Source organism: Chlamydotis macqueenii, chromosome 2 (assembly GCF_036417535.1).
Source record: "Chlamydotis macqueenii isolate bChlMac1 chromosome 2, bChlMac1.mat, whole genome shotgun sequence".
Classification (NCBI taxonomy): Eukaryota; Metazoa; Chordata; class Aves; order Otidiformes; family Otididae; genus Chlamydotis; species Chlamydotis macqueenii.
In genome coordinates, this window is record NC_141557.1 from 115,310,452 (window position 1) to 115,332,709 (window position 22,258).

A 22,258-nucleotide genomic window follows, 5' to 3' on the forward strand; every position below is an offset into this window, starting at 1 on the left:
GCTCATATCAAATACACATGACAAGCCTAAACACTGCATGAGATGAGTCTTGCTCCTGCTTCCAGTGAACGAATGAAAGATACAGCTCCCAAATACTTCAAGAGGAGAGGGGTTATGATGACAACTCAAAAGCTGCAGGGTTTCTTTTTTCCTTTTTTTTTTTTCCTGAGAATAGTTAGAATTTGTCTGATAAACTCCTCAGATTTCATGTAACCAAAAAGGTATTTGTGTGCCTCAGTGTAACTACCCTTAGTTTTCATCCTTTCTTTTCTGAAATACAGTGATTAAATATTTTGAATGTGTTTGTTAAAGTGCAAATATAGCATTAGAAACAATCATGCCATCATGGCGGAGTGAGAGACTCATTCAAGTTTTTTTTTAGGACCCTGGAGTGATGACATGCCTGGCAGACTTTGCGTGATATCCATCCACCATCATAAACAAAAGAGATTTACTGTTTCCCATCCCAACCAATGAATACTTTAAGAGGACAACATGTTATGTTATGAGACGTAATTTAAGAGCTGAAAGCCTTTAAAATATAAATCTCAAACAGTATTAAAGTACATATTTTAAAATCATATTAAGGTAGAAGTATTTCCAACCTATAAAAAGATGCTAGTCTATTATTTAACCAAATGTGACAATTGTACAGTGATGATACCACTACAAAACAACTTAGAGAAGCACACATCCCAGCAGGTCAAAGCTAAACCAAGACTTAAGGCATGCTGACAAGCAACGTTCCCTTACATGGATGGTCATCTCTTATAGGGGGGCAGAACCAACTGTGATGATGGCCACTCCAAGGATTTACATTAGAGTGGGCCATAAAATTCAACAGTGGGCCTCAACCTCACAGTGAAGTGCATGAGAGAAGCCATTAGGCCCCCAAAAGGCTCAGGTTCATTCCCACTGCAGTCAATGACAAACTCCTCCATGAGTCTTGTTCGTTGGGAGCAGGAGCAGATTTAACATATCTCACCTTCCTACTAACGTCCAATGCATGGCAACATCCTTTACTGTATAACGGTCTTTTTGTTTTAGCTTCTTTTCTTTTCAGGAGCCTCAGTATCTTATCTCTGATACTCTCTTTGAGCAAGGAGTTCTCCTGAGACTGGTTCTGAGTGTTTGCCTCACTTAATCAACCCAGAGTGTTTCAGGGAAAGAAATCCTCCTAACTGAGGTGGCTGGTGCTATGCTTGTGTTATGCTCTCCTTGGCAGCAGAGTCAGGCTGGCTGAGGGAAACACGCATCAAGCCATTTGTGTAAAGGACCGTTAAGCATAACATAAATCACAGCTTCTTATTTAAATAACACAGTACCATGCAAAACTCACAAATTAAGAGCTTCTAAGAAGTGTTTTTAAACACAAAAATGCAAAACTTTGCTTAAAAATCCACCAGTGCTTTGTGTATTACTCTTTACCTGTTTATGCCTTCAAAAGGTTTAATCAAGGTGTCCCTTTAACAAATTCAGCGTTTGAAGAAAACGGGGAAAAAAAAAAAAAAGAAAAATCAGAACAAATGCCTAAACAAAAAAAAAAGGCACAAGTTTTGATATTTCTCATTGAATCTATTTAGTATGGTATTTACCCATCTGAGGAGAAGAGGCATGTGGGCATCTCACTCCATCTGTGTTGTCCTTCCCCAGGAGACTTAGTCCTTGCTGTGGGAAGGAGCTCTTATCTGCAGTTTGACATTGTCCCTTGCAGGTCCCTAACCATGCTCACGCCTTTGAATCATGATGCTGTCACTGTGTCAGGACACAGCTAAAGACAAATATCAGCTGTTTTATGAGACTCATTAGGCAGTTGCTGCTGTGATGCTGCAACAGGTACGTGATGGGGAACGTGTTTGGTGGGAGGGCTCATGCATCGGGAGTGGGGCTGTCGTTGGGTGACCCAAAGAAGCCCTGTCCTGCACCTGTGTGTGCCATGTGCTGTGCCCCGGGGATGCAGGGGAAAGATCGTGGCCCAACTGCAAATGCATAGAGGAGTCACGAATCTCATGCTCAATGAAGGGAGCTTGTGACACACTCTAAGAGGGTTGCAGACAAGAAAAGTATGAAACTAAGAAAATGAGTATGGCCGGACACGCTGGGACTACAGTGCTGCAAGCTGGGATAGTAGAATTGCCTTTGGATCATAGTGCACAGATTTGAGTGCAGCAGTGGTTTATTATCTCATTAGAAACATCTAATTCCCTGTAATAAAGATTCCATGTAGAGTATGTCAAAGAGCAGACAAGGCTATTACAGACCAAAGTCAAGACTAATGCTTTATTTCCCCCTTATTGCTAAGTAGGCAGGAGTAGCTTTTCAATTTCAAAATAAAAACTATACAATTGCAGTAATAATACCAGGCTCCTGACTGCTCTGCAGCTGCATATTGTAAAACTCAAAGCCACTGATCAGAAACAAAAGCAGCAAGTCAGTACCAGCTTTATAGAAATGTTCTTCTGGGGTGATTATGTCTGTCAAAATACTTCTATAAGGGAAAAACTGATTACTGAACACATTTCATGTCCCTTTCCCCCTAAAAAATCTCTGCAAGTGCTTGCATCTTTTCCTAACAACAGATAAAGAAACCTTTGCCAGAGGTGTAATTAAGATGATATGAACAGAGGAACAAGCACGGATCCTGTTCAAACAGCTAGGCATCAGTTACAACAAAAAGCCAGAAACAGTCATATTTTTATCATCTGTTATAAAAAAATATGTCCCAATCAGTGTTTCAATGCAGTTAAAAGTTAAAAATCCTCTACATTGCTAATAAATTAAAACCCCAAATACCTCCAACCATCTTGTAAGAAAGTAGGTAAGTAATTTAAACCTTTAGTTCACATAAATTAGCCCAGAAATGTGTATTTGAACAAGTGCACTGAAAACAGATATGCCTTCTTTTCTTCTGATATCTTTTACTTGAGTTATTAAGTAATAGGAAAGCCTTTATATTCTTTGCATGACCTTCAGAGTCTGCTTACACTAAACGGTCAACAGTCAAACCCCAGGAGAATGTTTCACCAGATAGATAAGAAGGAGCATGAAGTACAGTCAGATGCTTTGCAGCCTTATTACAGTAGACTTCAACATTCAACTTCAGCGTATTTACTCCCGGGAAGGGATGAAGGTAATAAATTTATACTGCAAATCACATGAATGAAATTTGATGGGTTGATAGAATTTTTTTTTTTAGAACCTATTAAAGTATCATTTTTTCAGAGGTAGTTTGCAAGGCGATAGTGATGTACATGAGTGGAAACAATACTCCTTTGCTTGGCTGTGGATAAAACTCTTAAATACTGTTGGTGCTGTCCCTGAACCTTGCAGAGAATGCTTAATGGATAAGACAGTCTAATTAGAGCTGACAACAGCCAATTAAGTGTCAGAAGAACAATCTGATAAGTAGGTCTTCATATCTATAGGCATTTCCTGATATGTCTTAACTGTCAATCTGAATGTTAAACATCTCTGTCTTTATCTCATTATTGTCTGATTTATTAAAGGAAAACACTTTCATCTCTTTTTTTTGACTTTGGGGTTGTTCCAGAAAGAACGAAAGGAAAATACTAGGAACAACTCTTAATTTGGAATATTAGATGGGGAATCCTAATTACAGCAAAGTCCTAATCTTCCAGCTGGGCAGGCATATGGTTTGGTGACACCACTACCATGCAGCTGCCCACACCATACCTTTTAAGAAATGCTAGATGCTCAGTTTAGAGAAGATCTGTTTCTTTAATGGGTGGAAGGATATCTGTGGATGTGCTAGCAGGCTGCTCTCTGCTTTCAGTGCCTCTTGCTAGTCATACAGAAGACAACACCTCGCTGGATGGATCTCTTCCCTTCTTGTCCTCACCCCTGTCGATATCGATCACATGAACTATGCCAGGCTTCAGGATCAGGTCATCGGTCTCTACGTGGCTCCTGTTATCGTCCACCTCGATGTACTTCCCTTTGGAGGGCTGGGTAGCCTTACTGAAGACATCTTTGAAACGGCGTTTGAGTTCAACGTCTGGACAATAGACATACTCATAAAGAGCACCAGCAAGGACTGCTCCTATTATTGGTCCTACCCAATAGACCTGCAAAAAGAGGTAGAAAAGAGACAGGCATTACGCTCTGGAGCACATAAAGCAGCCACGGTCTCAGAGAAAAGCATGTTACTACAGACTTCGCCCAGAAAACTTTCTGCAAATACCCTGGTCCAGTCATTCAAGCCAACTCTGCTTTCCAAAAATGAATGGTCACTTAGTTCCCTGGCTTTTGTGAACTGGGATGAAATCTGCCATCACATTAGCTTATGTGGCAGAAAAGTTTTCACAGGTTTCACGGATGGTGACCTTGAGCTCAGCAATTAAGGGATTGCTCTAAAATCACACAGGAAATTGGTCAAAAGGCAGTCTCTTAGGCAGTTAACGGCATTAGACGTAGGTCACCTTTTTGTTTTTCCAAGAGGCCTTCTCTAAATTTTCATTGCTTATTGCCAGCTGTAGACAGCATATATGGACTGTTTGCAAGATGACACACAAAGTAAACATCAATAGAGAAAACTGATTTTCTTTCTGCATTTTCACCCAAGGTGATGATGAACTTTTAAGAAAAAAAACTTTCCTAGTGTATACAGAAACAATTCTACTTCAGTGTTTCAGACTCAGATTTCCAAAATAATCCAAACTTGGCTTCTGGTCCCGCAGAATCCAACAGGCAGTCAGCTACCTGATTATCTAATTTGGATAAACAGACAAAACCGACAGACACAACTTTGTAGGGTCCCTATCTATTTCAGCATGACAGGCAGCAGTTCTGTAACATTAGTAGGCGCAGAAGCGCACAGGCTTCTGTCAATGGCATGCCAGTGTCACTGCACTGGAGGAGGAGAAAAGGCCACCTTTCCAAGTGACCAGGAGAGCAGCTAATTTTTTCCTACAAGTTTCTCCATGGTACATTTGTTTGTTGTTTACAGCTTTAGTTATAAATTACAGGCTCCCTCAGAGTATGGATAATTAATCTCGTGAAAAACTACAGCAGTTTTTCTTATGAACAAGCCATTCACTGATAACTGGGTAAATCTGCCTCAATAGGATAACTCTTGGGAACAAAGTTACACATGGTATCGTGTTTGCAGAATTAGAGCCTTAGGGCCTGAAGACAATGCTATTTCTGTTATTAGCTGCAGTGGGAGCAATGTGGACTTCACACTTTAAAAAACAAGAAAATCCTTACATGCACTGTGCTATGCATTGAAAGTGTCCCTAGAAGTGCTTTCCCTCTCTTTAATTAGGGGAGGCTGAGCTGCAATTCATCTCTCCCTTATAAAATGTGAGTTGCTCTTTAATAAGTTTAATAGCGGGATGCTATAGAAAATGACTGCATCATTCACAATCTGTTCATCAAATTGTTTTCTGCGCGAATACTCCTAGTTAAGCTGACGCTTTCAAACTGAAGCAGGTAACATCTGGTCCAGTCTGCAAAGACCAGACTGCAACCCCTTCAGCTCTCATTGCGGGCATTTGCTGAGGCAGGTTCTCCCCCGGGAACCAGATCACAGAGGGTCCCTGCTCTCATTTTATACGTCTGCCCCAGTTTGCCGCAGAACCAGGTGAAACGTGAAGCCGACAGAATTACTGCATAACTTCTCACCAGCATGACCGGAGGGGTTTGCAATCTGCCTCAGAGGATTTTTCTTTCTAGCAGTTCAATTCTTTCAATCTTGCTGGATTGCTCTTTTTGTTTTGAACTTTTTGTATGATTTCCTTTCTACCCCAGCTACTACCTCCAAAAAATGGGCCCCTGAATAGCAAGATGCTATTCCAGCACATTGTGTACCACATCACAATCCTAAGTGAGAAGCACAATTACACCAGTCTTCCTTAGTGATGGTCTCTATGGGATGTACTGAGATAGATAACTAAAAGCAAACGATGTATGAAAAATCCTTATAGCTGTTTGTGAAGGAAGCATGAAAGCAGAGTTACCCATTGGTTTTCCCATCTCCCCATGATGACAGCAGGTCCAAATGATCGAGCAGGGTTCATACTGGCACCGGTGTAATTGATCTAAAGCAGAGACAAAATGTTACCTGGTATTACAGTCTGAAAGACCGTAACTCAGTTTCTTCCAGTTCTTGTACTATGGGCACTTCCTGATTTTGCACGGTTTCTAATCTTGACAGCAAGTATTGTCACTCTCCTGAGTCTTACAACAAAATTAAGTAATCACATAAATAGGCAGAAAACCTCTGATGCATGACCCTACCCAAGGGGACCTCCTGCTACTCCAAAGGGTTTTGGCATGGATGCATGAAGAATATAGAAACTACATCACTATAGCAGCTATAAAGGCCACAGAAGTTTCCATTTACTTCTGAGGTAGTCATAAAGGGACAAGGGGTCTATTTTTTAAAGAGAAGCCATTAACTTACAGCAAATAAATGTCCAATTGCCACTGAAAATCCAATTGCTAAAGCTACTGAACCAGTGACATCACTTCGTTTTGAATCACAGCTGGCAAAAATAGTAAAAACCAGCTGGAATGTAATTATCAACTCCACCAGGAGTCCATGGCCAGCGGAAAGATCCCCGTGTACCTGGAAAAAGGGAAAGAAACACCGGAGATGAAACAAAGGTGATTTTGTAAATCAGAAAATCACCACATACATTACTTCTATTTTAATGAAAGGTATTTATAAATGGTACACAGTGAAAGACAACAGTGAAATTTAGAGGTACAAGTTTGCCCCTCACTTTTCTCCCTTTTTTAAAATTTTGAGAGCCAAGGAAAATTGCTGCTGGACTGAGAACAGAAGGCTTAACAGTAATATCCAACAAGAACTTCAAAGTTACATTGCAAAAGTACAGTTTATTTTTACACAGGGATTTGCAAATGCTGCACTTCCCCTTCACCACTTTTTTTCTTGGGAGCACTGTAATTTACTATTCAATTATAAATTCATTAATTAGCCCTGACTTAATTAATTTAAATTTCAATTAAAAATTAAGCAGTGTGCGGCTCAAGTGCATTTTTAATAAGTCCTGCAACAGGGCTAACTGATGGCATTTCTTATTAGTTTAGAACAAAGCTGAAATCTAAGTCACAATCTATTTCAAAAGTATGCCATTTTAAATTGATGTTTTTTCAATCCCCATCATAATGGCACAGAATTAATTCCCCCCTCCCTGGCCTATATAAAAATGGCTTTTCACACATATATTATTTAAATTTTGTATGTAAATTAACATTACCTGCTGTCATCAGATTTGGATAAGTTCTAGGAAAGAGAACTTCTATAAAAAGAACAGCTATAGATATTACACTGCTCTCCTAAGGAGAGCTTTAGGCCCTGCCTAGATGTTGTAAATAAACCAGCAAGCTCTTAAAATCTCTACTTGAGCTCTCTTTATTCTGCATAACGCTGATTATATTTTCTTAGGCTCTAAGCTAGTCTAGTTCAAGCGCCGGAGAAGTTATTACCGTGGTGACTCCCAGGCCTCCCACCATGCTTGGTGGCGTGACAAGGTAAAGGATGCCTGCGCCTACGATGGCTCCCAGGCACTGGGCAAGGATGTAGAAGACAGACTTGGCAAGGCTGATCTTCCTCGTGCAGACCATTGCCACGGTCACAGCAGGGTTAATGTGGCCTCCACTGATGTGTCCAAAGCACTGCACCATGGTTGCAATGCTGAGTCCAAAGCAGAGGGAGATAAGGACCATGTCTACAGGCAGGGGCTTCTCTGATCCACCCCAGTTGATTGTGGAACCGAGGCTGAGGAGGACAAAAATGAGCATGGCCAAAAATTCTGCCGAAACGGCCTTCCAGAAGGGCTGAGTCCAGACGCCTTTAAACGCCACCATGATGCTCTCACACTTACACAGACGTCCACACTTACTGAAAAGGAAAACAAAACTTCATCAGAAGTCACCAAATAAGCCTTACTCTCTCCTGTTAGGGGATTGCTGTCCAGCAGACTTCGGCGAGAAGGTGGCAATGCTGAGTATCCTTGGGCTGTGACAACCACAGACCGCGGTCTCAGAGCAGACTGCCCTTAAAACACGACCAGCGTTTGAGTGGCTGCAGGACACAAGCTGATTAACCACCCCTTGTGATAAGTCTGTCTGTATAGCTTCAGATCACAAAAAGCAACCTCTGTACCTTTTTAAATAAGTGAGTATGAAAGTAAGTGTATTCTTCTACACTAGTTGACCTCTGCCTGACTTAGACTCTGTAAAGCCGTACCGCTTCCAGTGGCCTGTTGACCATCATACTCATTAAATCAGTGAGTATCTTCTTTTTCTAAGCAAATCTCTACTTTTCACAAAGCAGGTATGACAGCTCAATAAAAAGTGAAATTCTAATGGTTTTGATAACAGCGTAGTATTGGGTGGTTGCCCTGGGAGCTATAAGAGAAAGTCTATTTGTTTCAACACTCACACAAACCAATATTTCAATTTATATTTATGCAAAGAGCAATTTCTTCATTGTGGATGTAGGGTAAAAATTGAATTCAGCCAAAAGAATAGATCCAATCCTAAATTCTAACCTTTAAATCAATCATGCAATCAATAAAGTGCTTTATTCTGGTCTAAGAGTACCAAGTAAACTGTGGAATAGAGCAGTATTTTTTGTATGTGCGGTGTGTAGAACTCTGCGGCAAAGAAAGAAGTGTCTTAATTTTCCTCTCTGTCTGGAGATGCTATTTATTAGTCTACACTGCCTTGCTGATGAGTTACAATTTTGCTAGATGTTCAGATACCTATGAAAGTGGGTCACTGAAGAAAAGTTATTTGTGGTATTAATAAATTAGGAGAATAAGCCAAAAGGGAAGCATTTTAATGAGTTTCTAAGGAATGCTAACAAGAATCTTCTCTAAAAACAAAAGCAAAAAAAACCTCCAACCCCTCCAAAAAGTAGAAAACAAAAGAAAGAATGTTCAGCTGCTACATTTGGGAACAGAATTTCAAGTGGAAGATGGATGAATTTATGCTCAGTTATCTAAGGTAACTAAGCTACAATGCATATTTAATACCACTTACATCAGAGAGAAGCATAAAAGGCACATCTGCCCTTTTCAAGTTATTGGAAGAGGAATGGCCTATGAATTTCTTAACACTTGCAGTGAGTTAGGGAAAGGCAATTTAATCCTGTGACTGAGGCAAATAATTTGTTTCCCCATCTCATTTCTTATGCTAATTTACTGTGTATTTTGGATAGGTCATTTGAACTCCATCTCAGTTCTCTAGACTCCCAGATGAGAAGAAGAATTGCATATTCTCCTGCAAATGACTGTTGTAAAGTGCTTGTGAAGTCATCTGAGAGACCTGAGCAGAACTTGCTCTGCTAGAGAAGAGCTGAAGCCAGAACCTCAAGGGAGAATAGTCATTCCCCAAATCTTCTGATTTTGGGTCAAACTTGAGACAAATGGAATGATGTTTTTGTAAGATCTCATATTAACAGTCAGTTAATGACCAACTATCTAGACTAGACTTTTTGTTGAAAATGGCTCCAAAATCATTGCCTCCTCCAATGCTGAAACTCACAGGTTTTAGTTGTCCTTACTTTTGAACCCCATGCCCAGATTCTCACTGAAACCTAAAGGCTTACCTCTGACACCCTTACTGCTTCCTCACTAATAATTTATTTTAGTGGCCTAAGACACGGGTGCTATGTCCATACTGAGAAAAGCTCATTCTCCCAGGGCATGTCCCAGATGAACATTTCATATAAGGATGAAGCATATCCTGAAGCCCATGGGAAAGAAACATGAATGCACAGACAAGGGAAGCAGCACTCATTCACCCTTTCACACCCAGCTCAGTTGGGATGCACCCTGGATTTCCCTAAGCTTTCGCTTGCTAAGCAAAACGCAAGCCCTGGTGTTATATTCTAGAATTCTGCAATATTTCCAACCACCAAGGGTGCTATGGGGGGAATTTAGGTTTTTGGAGCATGGAAAAGAGAGGGTATGGTGAGTCCTGACTTCTTTGTCCGAGTGTGCCTGACCATCTCTTACTGACATCTGCAAATTAACTACATTCCTTCATCCTGTAGAAGTGGACAGAAAATGGTTTTTGTATTGGGTATTAAAATTGTGCAGTTAGCTTCCCACTAGTTGTGGAACATCTTGGAAGAACACATTAAGAGTGAGAGTGTCTGCATGTGCACGCGTGTGCACACACGTGTGCAAGAGAGAGACAGGGAGGATCTGAAAGATCACATCTTCTACTGAACTGCTGATGGGCCTGTCTAGAAGGAGGCTACTGCTTACAAAGGGCAGATTTCCTACCGCAGATTTCCACGTCTAATCAATTCAGTCAATATTGTTTACAGCCCTGAAAATGCAAAAAATCCTGCATGCAAGTCAAAAGCATAATTCAAACACAGGAGCTTGCTCATCAACATAAAGAAAGTTTCTGTTCTTCTAACAGCATGTTACCTGGAAAAAAATGAAAATGGTAGAACTACAGTGTCAGCCATACTTTGATAGTTAATGATCTAAACATCTATTTTTAATGCACACGTGTTTTTCTGAAGCAGTCTGCTTTGCTGTGATTTCAACACCCAGCAAAATGCCCAGCTGTCGTGGCCAAATTTTTCTTTCAAACTGCACACCTTTCTTCCCCACAGCAAAAAAACCCTACAAATGTTAATAAAGCTGAATATTGTGTTTGAGCCCTGAGTCCAGGTTTTCACTTAAATCGAAAGGCTATCAGCAACTTAGAAATCAACATAATCTCCAACATCCACTATTTTTTTCAGTGTGCAGTTAATTTAGAGGCTTGAGACAAGACAGAGAGAGTGACGGCTGTGCCAGGTCTGAAACCAAAAGGTGACTTTCCAGCAGCTAAGATTTGCCCTCAAAGTTACAAAACATTTCTTTTTTTGGTGTAGTTGTTGTTTATGGTTGCCCTAGATAAGTACAAAATACAACAGAAAACAAGAAAGACACTTGCATGTTATGATCACACATTAATTTCACAGGTGGTCACACTCGGAATTCTCTGGTCTGGACTACAATATTACACAGCAATCTGTGTCTGATAGGATGCAGAGTGGGTTTTCACAGGTCATGTTGCCATTGGGACTGGAGACACGGTTATGGCTTCAAAGCCGTAACAATATAAATAATAACAAAGACTGCAGTACAAAAGTCAAAAGGCATTTTTAAAATTCTTCCTTTGCTAACTAGTATCACTTCAAGGAGCAAGAGCAAACAGTCTGGACCTGGGCTTGCAGCCAGCCACTCCACACGACATCAGCATCGTGCAGAAGTTTTGCGCGTGTGGCGGATTGTTGATGGTGACATCTCCGCTGAAAACTCCAAACACTGCCCAACCTGTAGACTCAAATGGACACTGGGCACCCGCCTGCCAATTTGGGGAAGGCGGAGGACCGGCTACTATTGCAAAACAAATGCACGAAGGCAGGGCTCGCTTACAACCATTTCGCCTCATTTTCCAGTTTGATGTTGAATGGGCAAGTGACACGGGTGTCTACGGGAGGTAGGAAGGGGAGGCTTGGGAGCCCGGTACCACAGCTTTTTGGCTGTGTGGGAGCTGGGCTCTCTGCACACACTCCTCTCCATCGCAGAGCCACAAGTGGCGAATAAAACAAAGTTTCAGGGGTGTGGAACAGGAGGGTCGTGGGGTGGGGGTGTTGCAACCCTCTGCCTCCCTTTTGCACTTCCAGTGTTAAAACCCAACGACGACTGGAAGGCTCGGGCAGTGCTTTCGGGGAGGGGCACGCTGGGGCTGCCTGGTGCCCTGGGGAGGCGAAGGGCAGCTGGCAGCACCCCCGAGCCCCCTGCGCGTCCCTCCCGGTACCGGACAACGAGGATCAGGCGGGCGGGAGAGGAATCCCCCCACGGGCGCCCCCTCTCTCAGCGGCGCACCCCCTCCCCTCTTCCCGAAGCTTCCCCCTAAGGTTTGGGTGCCCCTCGCCCGCGCCCCGCGCCCCGCGGAGGGCCGCGCACTCACCCGCGGCGCGGAGCGGCCGCTCCCTCGCTCATCCCTCCCCGGCGGGCGCGGAGCCGCGGCAGCGCGGGTGCGCGGCGGGGTGGGCTGGGGGCGCGGGGCGGGGGGGTGGGGTGAAGGGGGTGGCTGGGATCCCAAAGCAGGCGGCTGGCCGGCTGCCGGCTGCCCTCCCCTACCTGCTGCTCCCAAGGGTGCTGGAGGCGCTGCCGCCGGAGCGCCGGCCGCCGGTCATTTGCGCTCATCTGAATAACGCGGGTCGGTGCGGGGGGTTCGCGGCCGCTGGGTTGGAAAGAAGAAGAGGAAGAAGAAGTGGAAGAAAGAAGCCGGGGTCGAAGCGAGCCCACTGTGCTTCTGCAGCCCGGGGGCCGTGGGGCACTGGGAAAGGCTCAAAGGTTTCCCAGTTTCTTCTCTGCCACACGCTTTATTGAAGGGGGGTAAAAAAAAAAGTCTAAACAACTCTGCAGCCAGCGAGCTTTCTCCATCTAACATGCCTATTAATACCTCACTACAACTCTGCTGTTACAAAAGAGGCAAAGTGTTTTTATTTGTTGGAAGCTGCTAAGTTCAAAAAAGCTTTGTGTGACGAAAGGAGCCCACCGAAAAGAACTGTTGAAATTAGACCATGATACTGCTGAGGAAATTCAGGTGAGCCCCACCTTGAGAAGAGCCCAGTGACTCTACAGCATGAAAACAATCCAATGAAAAAACAGCCCTTCACCTGATAAGAAAACGCCAGAGTTGCCTAAGTTGCTGGGCACAATTATTTTGTTAGAGAATGCATAGAAACTGTTGCTTGAAGAAGACTGGGGTGAAAATAGAACAAAGTATCTAGAATATCCCCCCCCTCCTTTTTTTTTTTCTCCCAATGGCTTAGATCTTTGCACGCAGTAAAAGAATCTGCACATAAGTTATAGAGAAAACATGTTGAGGGACATGGTCAAGTGTTAAATGAGGTTAAAATAGCATGCACAGAGAAACTACAACTCCTGCCGTGCATCGGTGCAGCACAGAGAAAGAATCAAAGTTTGGCAGGATGATCAGCCAGCCTGTACGGGACACACTGTACCAGATAATGCTTCTGACCATTAGAAAACAGTGCAAGAGCTGAGGAGCTACTTTGAGCATGGAAACCATGGACAGATAGTCCTCTTAGCTTCTGCTAGGAGATTCAGGTAATAATTTACATCAGTGAAAAGCAAGTATAATGTATAACACTAGCAGTTCAGAATGCCCTGGACAAATTTGTACACACACCAATAAAAAAAATGCCCGTGTGTTAAGTGCTACCCAGCCAGAGTTTATGGTAAATGCACGTGATTGTAAAGTACAAATGTCAGTATTTCTCATGTTTGCCTGCTCTTCCCCTAAAAACATGCCATAAAAGTTACCAAGAGACATTCACAATTTGATGGCAAAAGAAAAACAGTTGGCTGGATGTTTGCCTTTCTTGTTTTCAAGCTTCGCTTCATTTGCTTATGTCTTGAGCTTAGTCAAGGGAGTGCAGTCATCATTACACAGCTCTGCTCTTTCATTTGATGTGCCTGGTTTTTCAATCACAACCTGCTACAGTGATTCCAGAAACTTCAAGTCCTAACACTGTCTTGTTGACACACAGGCCACTCGTGTACTTCATGTACTCACAGACCAACTTTTTCTGCCAAGGCTGCAGGAGGAGCTCCTCACAGTGAAACGATTTTGGTTAGGATGTTCCTCTGCATAAGGTTTTTTTTACCCCAATTCCCTTTTTCCCCTCTGCCAGGACCTACTGTGCCAAAAGCTCCTTTTTAGTGCTCTGTTTCAAACACCTGTGGCTTCCCTTGATGTGGCTTGAACATGCCACATCTTTTCCCACCTGCCTTTGGAGAAGACAGTATCATATTATTTCAGCCTTTTACACCACGGCTACTTCTGTCATACAAATCCTTTCCTTTGTTGTTCCAAAAGCTACAACAGGCACCCATACAAACCTCAGATTTCTTCCCAGTTTTGGAGCTGGCTGTTTCAAATCAGGGCTGAGTTTGCTTTCGTAGCTTTGCCCTCACAGTACACTTGTTCTTTGGCACCTTGTGGTCTCGCCTCCTGCGGCCTGTTTTTTTGTTCAGAAATAAAATTCACTTTATAAAACTAATAATTGGTCTTCCTTTTCTTGCAGATAGCACATATCTGCTTTTTTTTTTTTTGATCTGCAGAGCAGATCACTGCCAGATGGAAAAGCCAGAACATTAATAGCTCCTGTCACTGCTACCACTCTTATTACAACAGATCTTCTGGAGGATTAGACAAAGGTTGTGGCCACATAAACAGGGAAAGGCAATGCTTCGGGCACAAACCTGGAGCAAACTGCACTGTGCCAGCTCTGATCAAACATGCAGGCTACATTCTATTGAAAGTACAGAAGGCAAGGAAGACATCCCTTGAGATGGCACTGAAAAACAGAGGAACGTTGCCCCAGTTTGTTCAGGGATAAATTTGTCAATGCTGGGAGTCGGGACAACATAGGTTCCTTTTTTTCTTTTGTTTATATACTTTCATCTTTGTAAAATCTGAGTTAACTCATGTTGGACTTCTGCCCAAGGATGAAATATTCCTCCTGCTACTGTGTGCAACACAGTAAAGGAAACTACTTACAGAAGAATATCTATGAAAAATTTAAAAGCGGTGTTAAAGCTCAGTCTATATCTGAGGCGGGGAAAATGTGCAGTGGAGTCTCGCTGTCCTTCTTCTTCTCCTTCACTGAACATTAAATCTGAGTTTCTACAGTCATTTTTAGGGCACCATGAATTAAAGATCTCCATAGGAACGTAAGCCATGGTGAGAAGATGCTGCAACACGTAAGACACATCCCTGTTCTGAACAAGGACTTCCCAGATGTTTGAAGCATGCTGGCTCTGGGATTTTGGTTTGATCTGTTATGGAGGAGAAGGCACACTGCCAAAGTCAGAGAGGAATGTGCAAACTGCTAATTCCAGCTAAAACAATATGAGGGAGAGAGGCAGAAAAACTCCCAGCACTGGATTCTGTCACCTCACTGAACAGTAGTGTGGGAAGAGTCCCTTTGCTCCTGTGGCGATATCCATCCATCCCGGGCAACTCTGTCAGATCTGCCTCATGGAGTTTGTCAGATAAAGCTGAAGCAGAGAACAGAAAGAAAAAAAAATAAAAATTGACATAATTCCGAAGCACTGTGTGTTTTCTCAGTGCCTTAGTCCTTTTGCACTTGCATCCAGTGGATCTGGACTGTTCTCCCTTACTTTGCTGTTGTTAAGCTCCTCAGCTCGCTCAGCTCCTCTCTCAGTACCAATTCAGGCTTTCAGTTTCTGAGAGCAATGAGGCTTTACAGGCAAGTGCACTCTCTCTTCCTCTCTCTCTCTCTGAGTGTTCCTGCCCTTTCCAATAGACCTTGAGTCCACCAGCCAGTCTCAGCTACAGCTGATGGAGGATCAGAAATCCCAAAGCTGTTTGGGCTCCTGGTAGCCCCCTGAGCGTGAGTGGCTGTAGGTAACCACAGAAAAAGGGACGCTTGCTGCTGCTGGCAGGAGCAGCTCCAGGAGGGTTTTCAGAAGTGCCTGAGTGGTGGAGGGACTTAGCTGCTGTTTTCAAGGCGGCGCAGGCTCCTAGGAGACTAAATTCCTTTGACCTTCCTTGGGTGCTGCTGACAAGAGCATTAGACAGCAGGCTGTAAGCCTTTCAGTAACCATTGACGCTTGCAGAAACTCTCAGACTTTCTTTTCTGACTGACTGAAAGTTTCATTCTGTTGCCACTAATAAATCCCCCTCCCCTCACCAATTTATGTTTTATAATTTTGGGTTAAGCTTTGTCTACTAAAAGGGTCTTACACAAAGCACCGCTTACTGAAATGTGATCTTTGCACATTTCTGAAGTTTTAATTTTCCTGCAGTGTAATCTTGTTACTTAGGTCATTCATTTTGTCACGCCTTGGTATCAGTGTGGTCCAGGTTTGGCTGCAGGGCTATGTTCTCCTGACATTTAGAGCAAGAATTCCCTGGGAAATCAGTCAAGAGATTTGACATTGCCGCTGGCCAAGCTCCAGCGGGTTTAGTTTTACTCTCCTTCTCTACTTATTGTGGAATCTGTCTGTCCACAAGCTGCACACTGAGTTCTGTGCTAGAGAAGGAGAACTGAAAGGAACAAACTGGCCATTCATTTGGGGGATTCATTCGGGCTTTTCAGAAAGGTTTTACAAGAAGCTATGCACTTAGATGACTGCTGAGCTTCCTTAGCTCTGCTCTATTACCTCCCTCATGAGACAGTTTGGATTGACTGCTTTTTCTTTGCTCTCTCCCTCCCACCTCAATAGGCAGCAATTACAGCTGGAAAAGCAAAATTAACATCTAGGTAGTATAGGAACCACCTGGAGGCTTTTCATCTTCAGAAAGAGTTTAATTTCAACATGGCATGGACAGACCCTTAGCTGGGAATGTGGAAAAAAAAAGTCCCTTTTCTCTGTTTGTACCACAAACTGCTGCAAGTCCCTTTGCAAAAAGTGGCAGACAGATGGGATTTGATGAACTGGAGGGGAGAAGCAGGAAAGCAGTCCTGGGCACTCAGGTAGGGTACAGGGGAGTCAAGGCAAGAATCCTAGGTCAGCTGGAAATGGGGGAGAGAAGTAGCACTCTTGTGGAGCTGGGCAATGACAGGCAGCAGCACAGGGCAGGGTGCAGGAGCGTCTGCATGTGCCGGGAGGGAAAGACAGCCCAACGTACTGCTGGCCTGTGTGCTGAGGGTTGCATAGTCTTAGCTAGTGAGGCCAAAGAGATTAGTCTAATTTTGCTACGTGAAATTAGGTTAAGCACTCACAGATTATTATCAGCCACAGAAAACACAGTACTCTACCTCGCACATACCACTGTTGTATGTTCTTTAACAGCCACTTATGCTTTCCTGAGCAATCAGAGTTGCTCTCCTTTACAATCGTGATGTTCTTTCTGAGCTCCTCAGCTCCGAACGCTCAGCCTCTTCCCTCAGCATCTCTTCAGGCCTTCAGTTCCCTATAGAAACGAAGCTCACGACTGCTGTGCCTCTTCTCTGCACCTGCTGTCTTCAATAAATTTTAAGCCTATTGTCTTTTAACCCATGAGAGTAATGTGGTCCGTGTAGTCTCCTTTATTTCACCTAGTTTTAAGAATAAAGAATACAACTTTTTTAAAAAAGTTACAAATAACCAAGAGACCTATATCTAAGTTCCTGACCTTTTATGACAACAAATTCCAATATTTGTGCAGCGACAAAAACACTCAGACATGAACTTGGTTTCCAATAGAGAAGTTTGCTTGCCAACAGGAGAGGATGGCTTATTCGAAGATGTGTTTTGTCCTAGTTCTTGTACTAGTTCCACCTCTGCCAGATGTTGCTGCAACTGAAAGGCTGTGTTCACAACAGTCAAAGTTGGAGTTTAAGACCAGAGAGCAACAAAACATTTTCTACTTAACTTAATGTGTCATAGACCGTTACACTTTGCCTCATGGCACATTTCTTGAGTTCAGTAACTTATATTTGGTTAAATATATTTTACAAAAAGCATCCTTGCTTGATTTGAAAGCCCACCTGTTCCCTTGATAGCTTATTCCCAAGACTAATAATTTTCATCACCAAAAACGGTCTTTGTCTCTAAACTGAGTTTATATTAATTCCTCTGCTGTATAGCAGTTCTTATTATGCTGTTCTGTCCCAGATTAAAAAACTTCTTGTACTTCTACTTTCTCCCCAGGAGGATACTTACGTAATGTGAGCAAGTCATCTCTTCATCATCCTAAGCTAAGCAGACTGAGTTCTCAAAGTCTCTCACTCTGAAGAAATTTCTCTAACTGTTTTTCAGCTTGTTTCTGCCTTTACCACTTTTTCAACATGCTATTTAAGATGCATTTTTAATACTGGACTCCTAGCAGGCATATTCTGAAGTAAAAGCATTTCTTGTAGCACACCTAGGAATTGAAGTAGCCCTTCTTACTGCAGCATCAGTTGAGGAAGCATTCTTCCTCACTTTTCCACAATAGCCCTTCCATCCTTCTCAGGATATAGCACTCATTCTGTAGATATCTTGTTTCACTCTGGGATATGAAATTTTGCAGACATTTTGTCTGCAAACAATCCAGTATGCTGTGTTTGGCCATCCTTTTCTCAACCTACTAGTTTAAGTCATGTTCAAACTATACTGGCCGTGATTCAATATTTACTTACATATTTACTCACCAAGGAAAACCTTGAAGCATACGAGGCCTCACAGCGATCCCTTCAGATCCCTGAAAACTGTTGCCATTACTACTCCATTCACTACTTCCAGAGACCTGTCAGCCAGGTCTGAATCCCTTTACCATGCCATGGTTGACGTACGGTGGTAATGCTTTAAACAAATGTCACTCAATATTGTGGTAAAGCCTCTAGAAACACTCAAACTGCTTGGTGCAGCTACCTCCATCAGTCAATGTGTAATTTTAAAAATTATATCTGTCCTGTGTTGTTGTTTGGGGATTTTTTTTTTTTTTGGCAAGGCTGAGGCTCAGTGGCATAGTACATTTGACGTGTGGCTTAATGCTAGGAATTTGTTATTTTTCCAAGCCATCTGCTCTATGAAATATAATGATAATATATATAATACATACATAGCTTCATATTTGTAGGATTTATACACCTCGTGGAAGTGTATGCCATAAATGGGCTTACGCAGCGTATTCTGAGAAAGACAATTTTGCTTCAGATCATTCAGGCTGTCTTTGCAGATTACAATAGTAACTGTCTTCTTAATACTATGTATTTTACAGGGTTTTTCTTCCCTCTCAACATTAATACCTTCTAAAAGCAAGAACCTCAGGCCACAGAAGTGAAGATGTTGATCTTTTTTTTTCCATGCAAAGGTTAATCTTTCATTGAACCAACCGAAAAGCCGGGTCTGACTATGAATATTTACAAGTTCAAGCTCTTATGTTCATAAGCCTCTAAAGAAAATCTGACCGCATGTTTTTCTCAAAATCCTTTGTAGAACATTGATTTCATTTCTGACAGCTTTTCATGTTTACACTTTGAAAAAAACAAAGTAGAAAAAAAACTTGTGATACAGATGCCACATTTTTACTGGACTAGGAGAAAGGCATTAAACTCAGAAATGGCAATTGGAGTTATTCAGTTATTTTATGGCAGAAGCTGTACTGCTTTGGAGATTCTTATGTTGGCTCAATTGTCAACAAAGATAATAGAGATTAATACAAAGAAATAAACACTTCTTGCTGTCATCTTTGGCTTTACTGATACCAGCTGATAGCCACTGCATGGATGGATGGACAGTTGGTTGGTGAACATAGGAGAACTGATCAGTTAACAATGTTTTGTCTTCAGCTGTTAAACTCCAGTGAGCACGTTTTGGGAGCACATGCAGCCATGCAAAACAGTCTTTTGAGACACATAACTCTAGTCCAGTATTTGCACATTTCCTGGCACCCCACAGGGGTGGAGGGTGAGTGGCAGATGCAATCTAGAAAGACTAGATAAAATCAAGCACAGGGCCAGAGGCCTTTCCTGCTTTATGCTGCTTTCACACCTCGTGTTTCTTTCTAAGAAACATTTCCTAATCTAACCTTCATGACTGCCTTCTGTGGGCACTTATAAATTGGTAAGCTGCTCTTTTGCAAAGTCAACTGAGGAAAAAAAGCCATGGGCTGTGTGAAATATTAAAAACAATACCAAAAGACATTTATTCCAGAAGATTTTGGGGATAATAAGTAGTTTTTTTGACTTGTTTGCAGACTTATTAGTACAAAGCAACTAGTTTACCTCTTTAAACTCATCAGTCTTCTTTTTTTCCTGCATCCACACTTTGGGTATATGGTAGATAGCCCTGCTATAAGGTGCTCTTTACAGAGGATTTTGTGAGTTTTGTGGAGAGAATTATTTTTGTGAAGACAGGTATTGAGTGTTAAAAAGGAGGCAGATATGGCTAATGATACCTCTTCAAGGATACATGTCAAAAAAGTCTGATCTCTGTTAAAAATAGATCAACTTTTATAGAATGCATAGAGAGAAAGGGAAAGCTCAGAGAGGTTTATAGTTTCACATGTCCTCTTTTGTATGAGTGAAGCATCTACAATACCCATCTGATTTTCAGTTTCACCCTGCATACTTGACTGACATGAGCACACTTTTCTTACCAGCAGCGCAACAGAACCAACACAACAGTGAAAGGGATTCTTTTCAGCTACACGCCTCACCAGCACTGTTGTCAGTGAGGCTCCCATCACGACATGGCCAGTCCTTGGCATGTGAGAGGGGGCAGAAAACCACCCAGCTTGGTCCTCAGTGTTGCAGGGTGGTGTTTGCAGAACGGACTCTTTGACAATTGTTTTTGACTTGTAAACTGAACCTATTTGGTAAGAAAGGCACAGAAGGGAACTTTCATGTAGTCTCACAATGCAATTTTTGCTGTCCAGTTTCAGAAACTTGCAATTCATTCTTAAAAGCTCATCCTGATCCCAACTGCAATGTCTCAAACAGCTGACAGTGTACCTGAGAAATCGTAGGTATTTCCAAGTTTCCAAAACCATGAACCTCATGAAGTTCAACAAGGCTAAGTGCAAGGTCCTGCACATGGGTCAGGGCAATCACAGGCACAACTACAGGTTGGGTGAAGAATGGATCAAGAACAGCCCTGAGGAGAAGGACTTGGGGATGCTGGTGGACAAGATGCTCAACATGAGCCAGCAATACATGCTTACAGCCCAGAAAGCCAACTGCATCCTGGGCTGCATCAAAAGGAGCGTGGCCAGCAGGGTGAGGGAGGTGATTCTGCCCCTCTACTCTGTTCTGGTGAGATCCCACCTGGAGTAGTGCATCCAGCTCTTGAGCCTCCAGCATAAGAAGGACATAGATCTGTTGGAAAGAGTCCAGAGGAGGCCATGAAGATGATCAGAGGGCTGGATCACCTCTCCTATGAGGACAGACTGAGAGAGTTGGGGCCGTTCAGCCTGAGAAGGTTCCAGGGAGACCTTATAGTGGCCTTCGAGTACCTGAAGGGGGCTTATAAGAAACCTGGGGAGGGACTTTTGACAAGGACATGTAGTGATAGGAGAAGGACTCAAACCATTATATGATTCTGTGATTCTATTCTATGAAGAGGTATAAAATCCATACAATCTCCTAGTAGCCTGTAGCCAAGAAAGCTCTCCTCTCCTCTCCTCTCCTCTCCTCTCCTCTCCTCTCCTCTCCTCTCCTCTCCTCTCCTCTCCTCTCCTCTCCTCTCCTCTCCTCTCCTCTCCTCTCCTCTCCTCTCCTCTCCTCTCCTCTCCTCTCCTCTCCTCTCCTCTCCTCTCCTCTCCTCTCCTCTCCTCTCCTCTCCTCTCCTCTCCTCTCCTCTCCTCTCCTCTCCTCTCCTCTCCTCTCCTCTCCTCTCCTCTCCTCTCCTCTCCTCTCCTCTCCTCTCCTCTCCTCTCCTCTCCTCTCCTCTCCTCTCCTCTCCTCTCCTCTCCTCTCCTCTCCTCTCCTCTCCTCTCCTCTCCTCTCCTCTCCTCTCCTCTCCTCTCCTCTCCTCTCCTCTCCTCTCCTCTCCTCTCCTCTCCTCTCCTCTCCTCTCCTCTCCTCTCCTCTCCTCTCCTCTCCTCTCCATTTTATTATATTTTACCTTATTTTAATTCTCTTTACTTATTTATTCATTTATTTATTCCTTTTATTTTTTACTCAAGTGAGCATGCCAAAGTGGAGCAAAGATCGAGTCTTGGAAGTGAAAATAATAATCTCAGTTACAGACAAGTGTAATTTATAGGAAAAATGGAGAATTTAAGCCATGTAGAAACAACAAAGTGAATATAAAGCAATAGGGATCATAGTGTAGCCCAAATATCAAAGAATTAGAAAAATGTATCAGAGATTTCTAAAGTGATCAGAGTGAGGAATTTTAGACAGGAGACTGTCCTGATTAAATAATGAATAAATAAAATACAAATCTTTCCCTACTGGTTTTTTTTTTTTTTTTGTGTGTAGGAGATACTGAAAGTCCTAGACTATTTCAGAAGTTTGAGCACAGCATTGATTCACTTGGGTTTTGTGATGAGGCCAAAAAGAAAAAGAGAGAAAAAAAAAAGAGCCTGGGAAACCCTATAACTGTCCAATCTCAGTGGTTTTGTTACTGTGCCAAAATAAAGGGTGAGGGCATAATAACACTAGAAAAGCTCACTTGCTGTAGATTTTACATAATGAGTTCCCAGCTTCTCTCACTCAGCCTGTGCCCGGTTCTGCAACTAAGACAGCACAGAGAGCAGATTTCAGCTATAAAGATGTCAGTGG

The 22,258-nt window shown here is 42.7% G+C and overlaps 1 protein-coding gene across 3 annotated transcripts; it reads right to left on the reverse strand.

Moving 5' to 3' along the window:
* Positions 1–2,266: 2,266 nt before the first annotated feature.
* Positions 2,267–12,495, reverse strand: AQP4 (aquaporin 4). 3 transcript variants are annotated; one of them, XM_086740760.1, is made up of 5 exons: positions 12,127–12,495; positions 7,474–7,888; positions 6,425–6,589; positions 5,979–6,059; positions 2,267–4,085 (listed from the first exon to the last, which is right to left on the reverse strand). In XM_086740760.1, the coding sequence occupies exons 1-5, from the start codon at positions 12,210–12,212 to the stop codon at positions 3,807–3,809; spliced, it is 1,026 nt and encodes a 341-aa protein (XP_086596886.1). In that variant the 5' UTR covers positions 12,213–12,495; the 3' UTR covers positions 2,267–3,806. The 3 variants fall into 3 exon arrangements, with proteins under 3 accessions (XP_086596886.1, XP_086596884.1, XP_086596885.1); XM_086740758.1 differs by having other exon boundaries at positions 12,147–12,483; XM_086740759.1 differs by lacking the exon at positions 12,127–12,495 and adding an exon at positions 11,974–12,041.
* Between the last annotated feature and the right edge of the window lie 9,763 nt (positions 12,496–22,258).

Excerpts from the sequence above, each read along its gene's own strand:
- AQP4 (XM_086740760.1), bottom strand. The coding sequence starts at position 12,212 with ATGAGCGCAAATGACCGGCGGCCGGCGCTCCGGCGGCAGCGCCTCCAG. Across the intron at positions 7,889-12,126 it reads GTAGGGGAGGGCAGCCGGCA|TAAGTGTGGACGTCTGTGTA; the intron begins GCCGGCCAGCCG and ends TTTCCTTTTCAG. Across the intron at positions 4,086-5,978 it reads GGAGATGGGAAAACCAATGG|GTCTATTGGGTAGGACCAAT; the intron begins GTAACTCTGCTT and ends CTCTTTTTGCAG.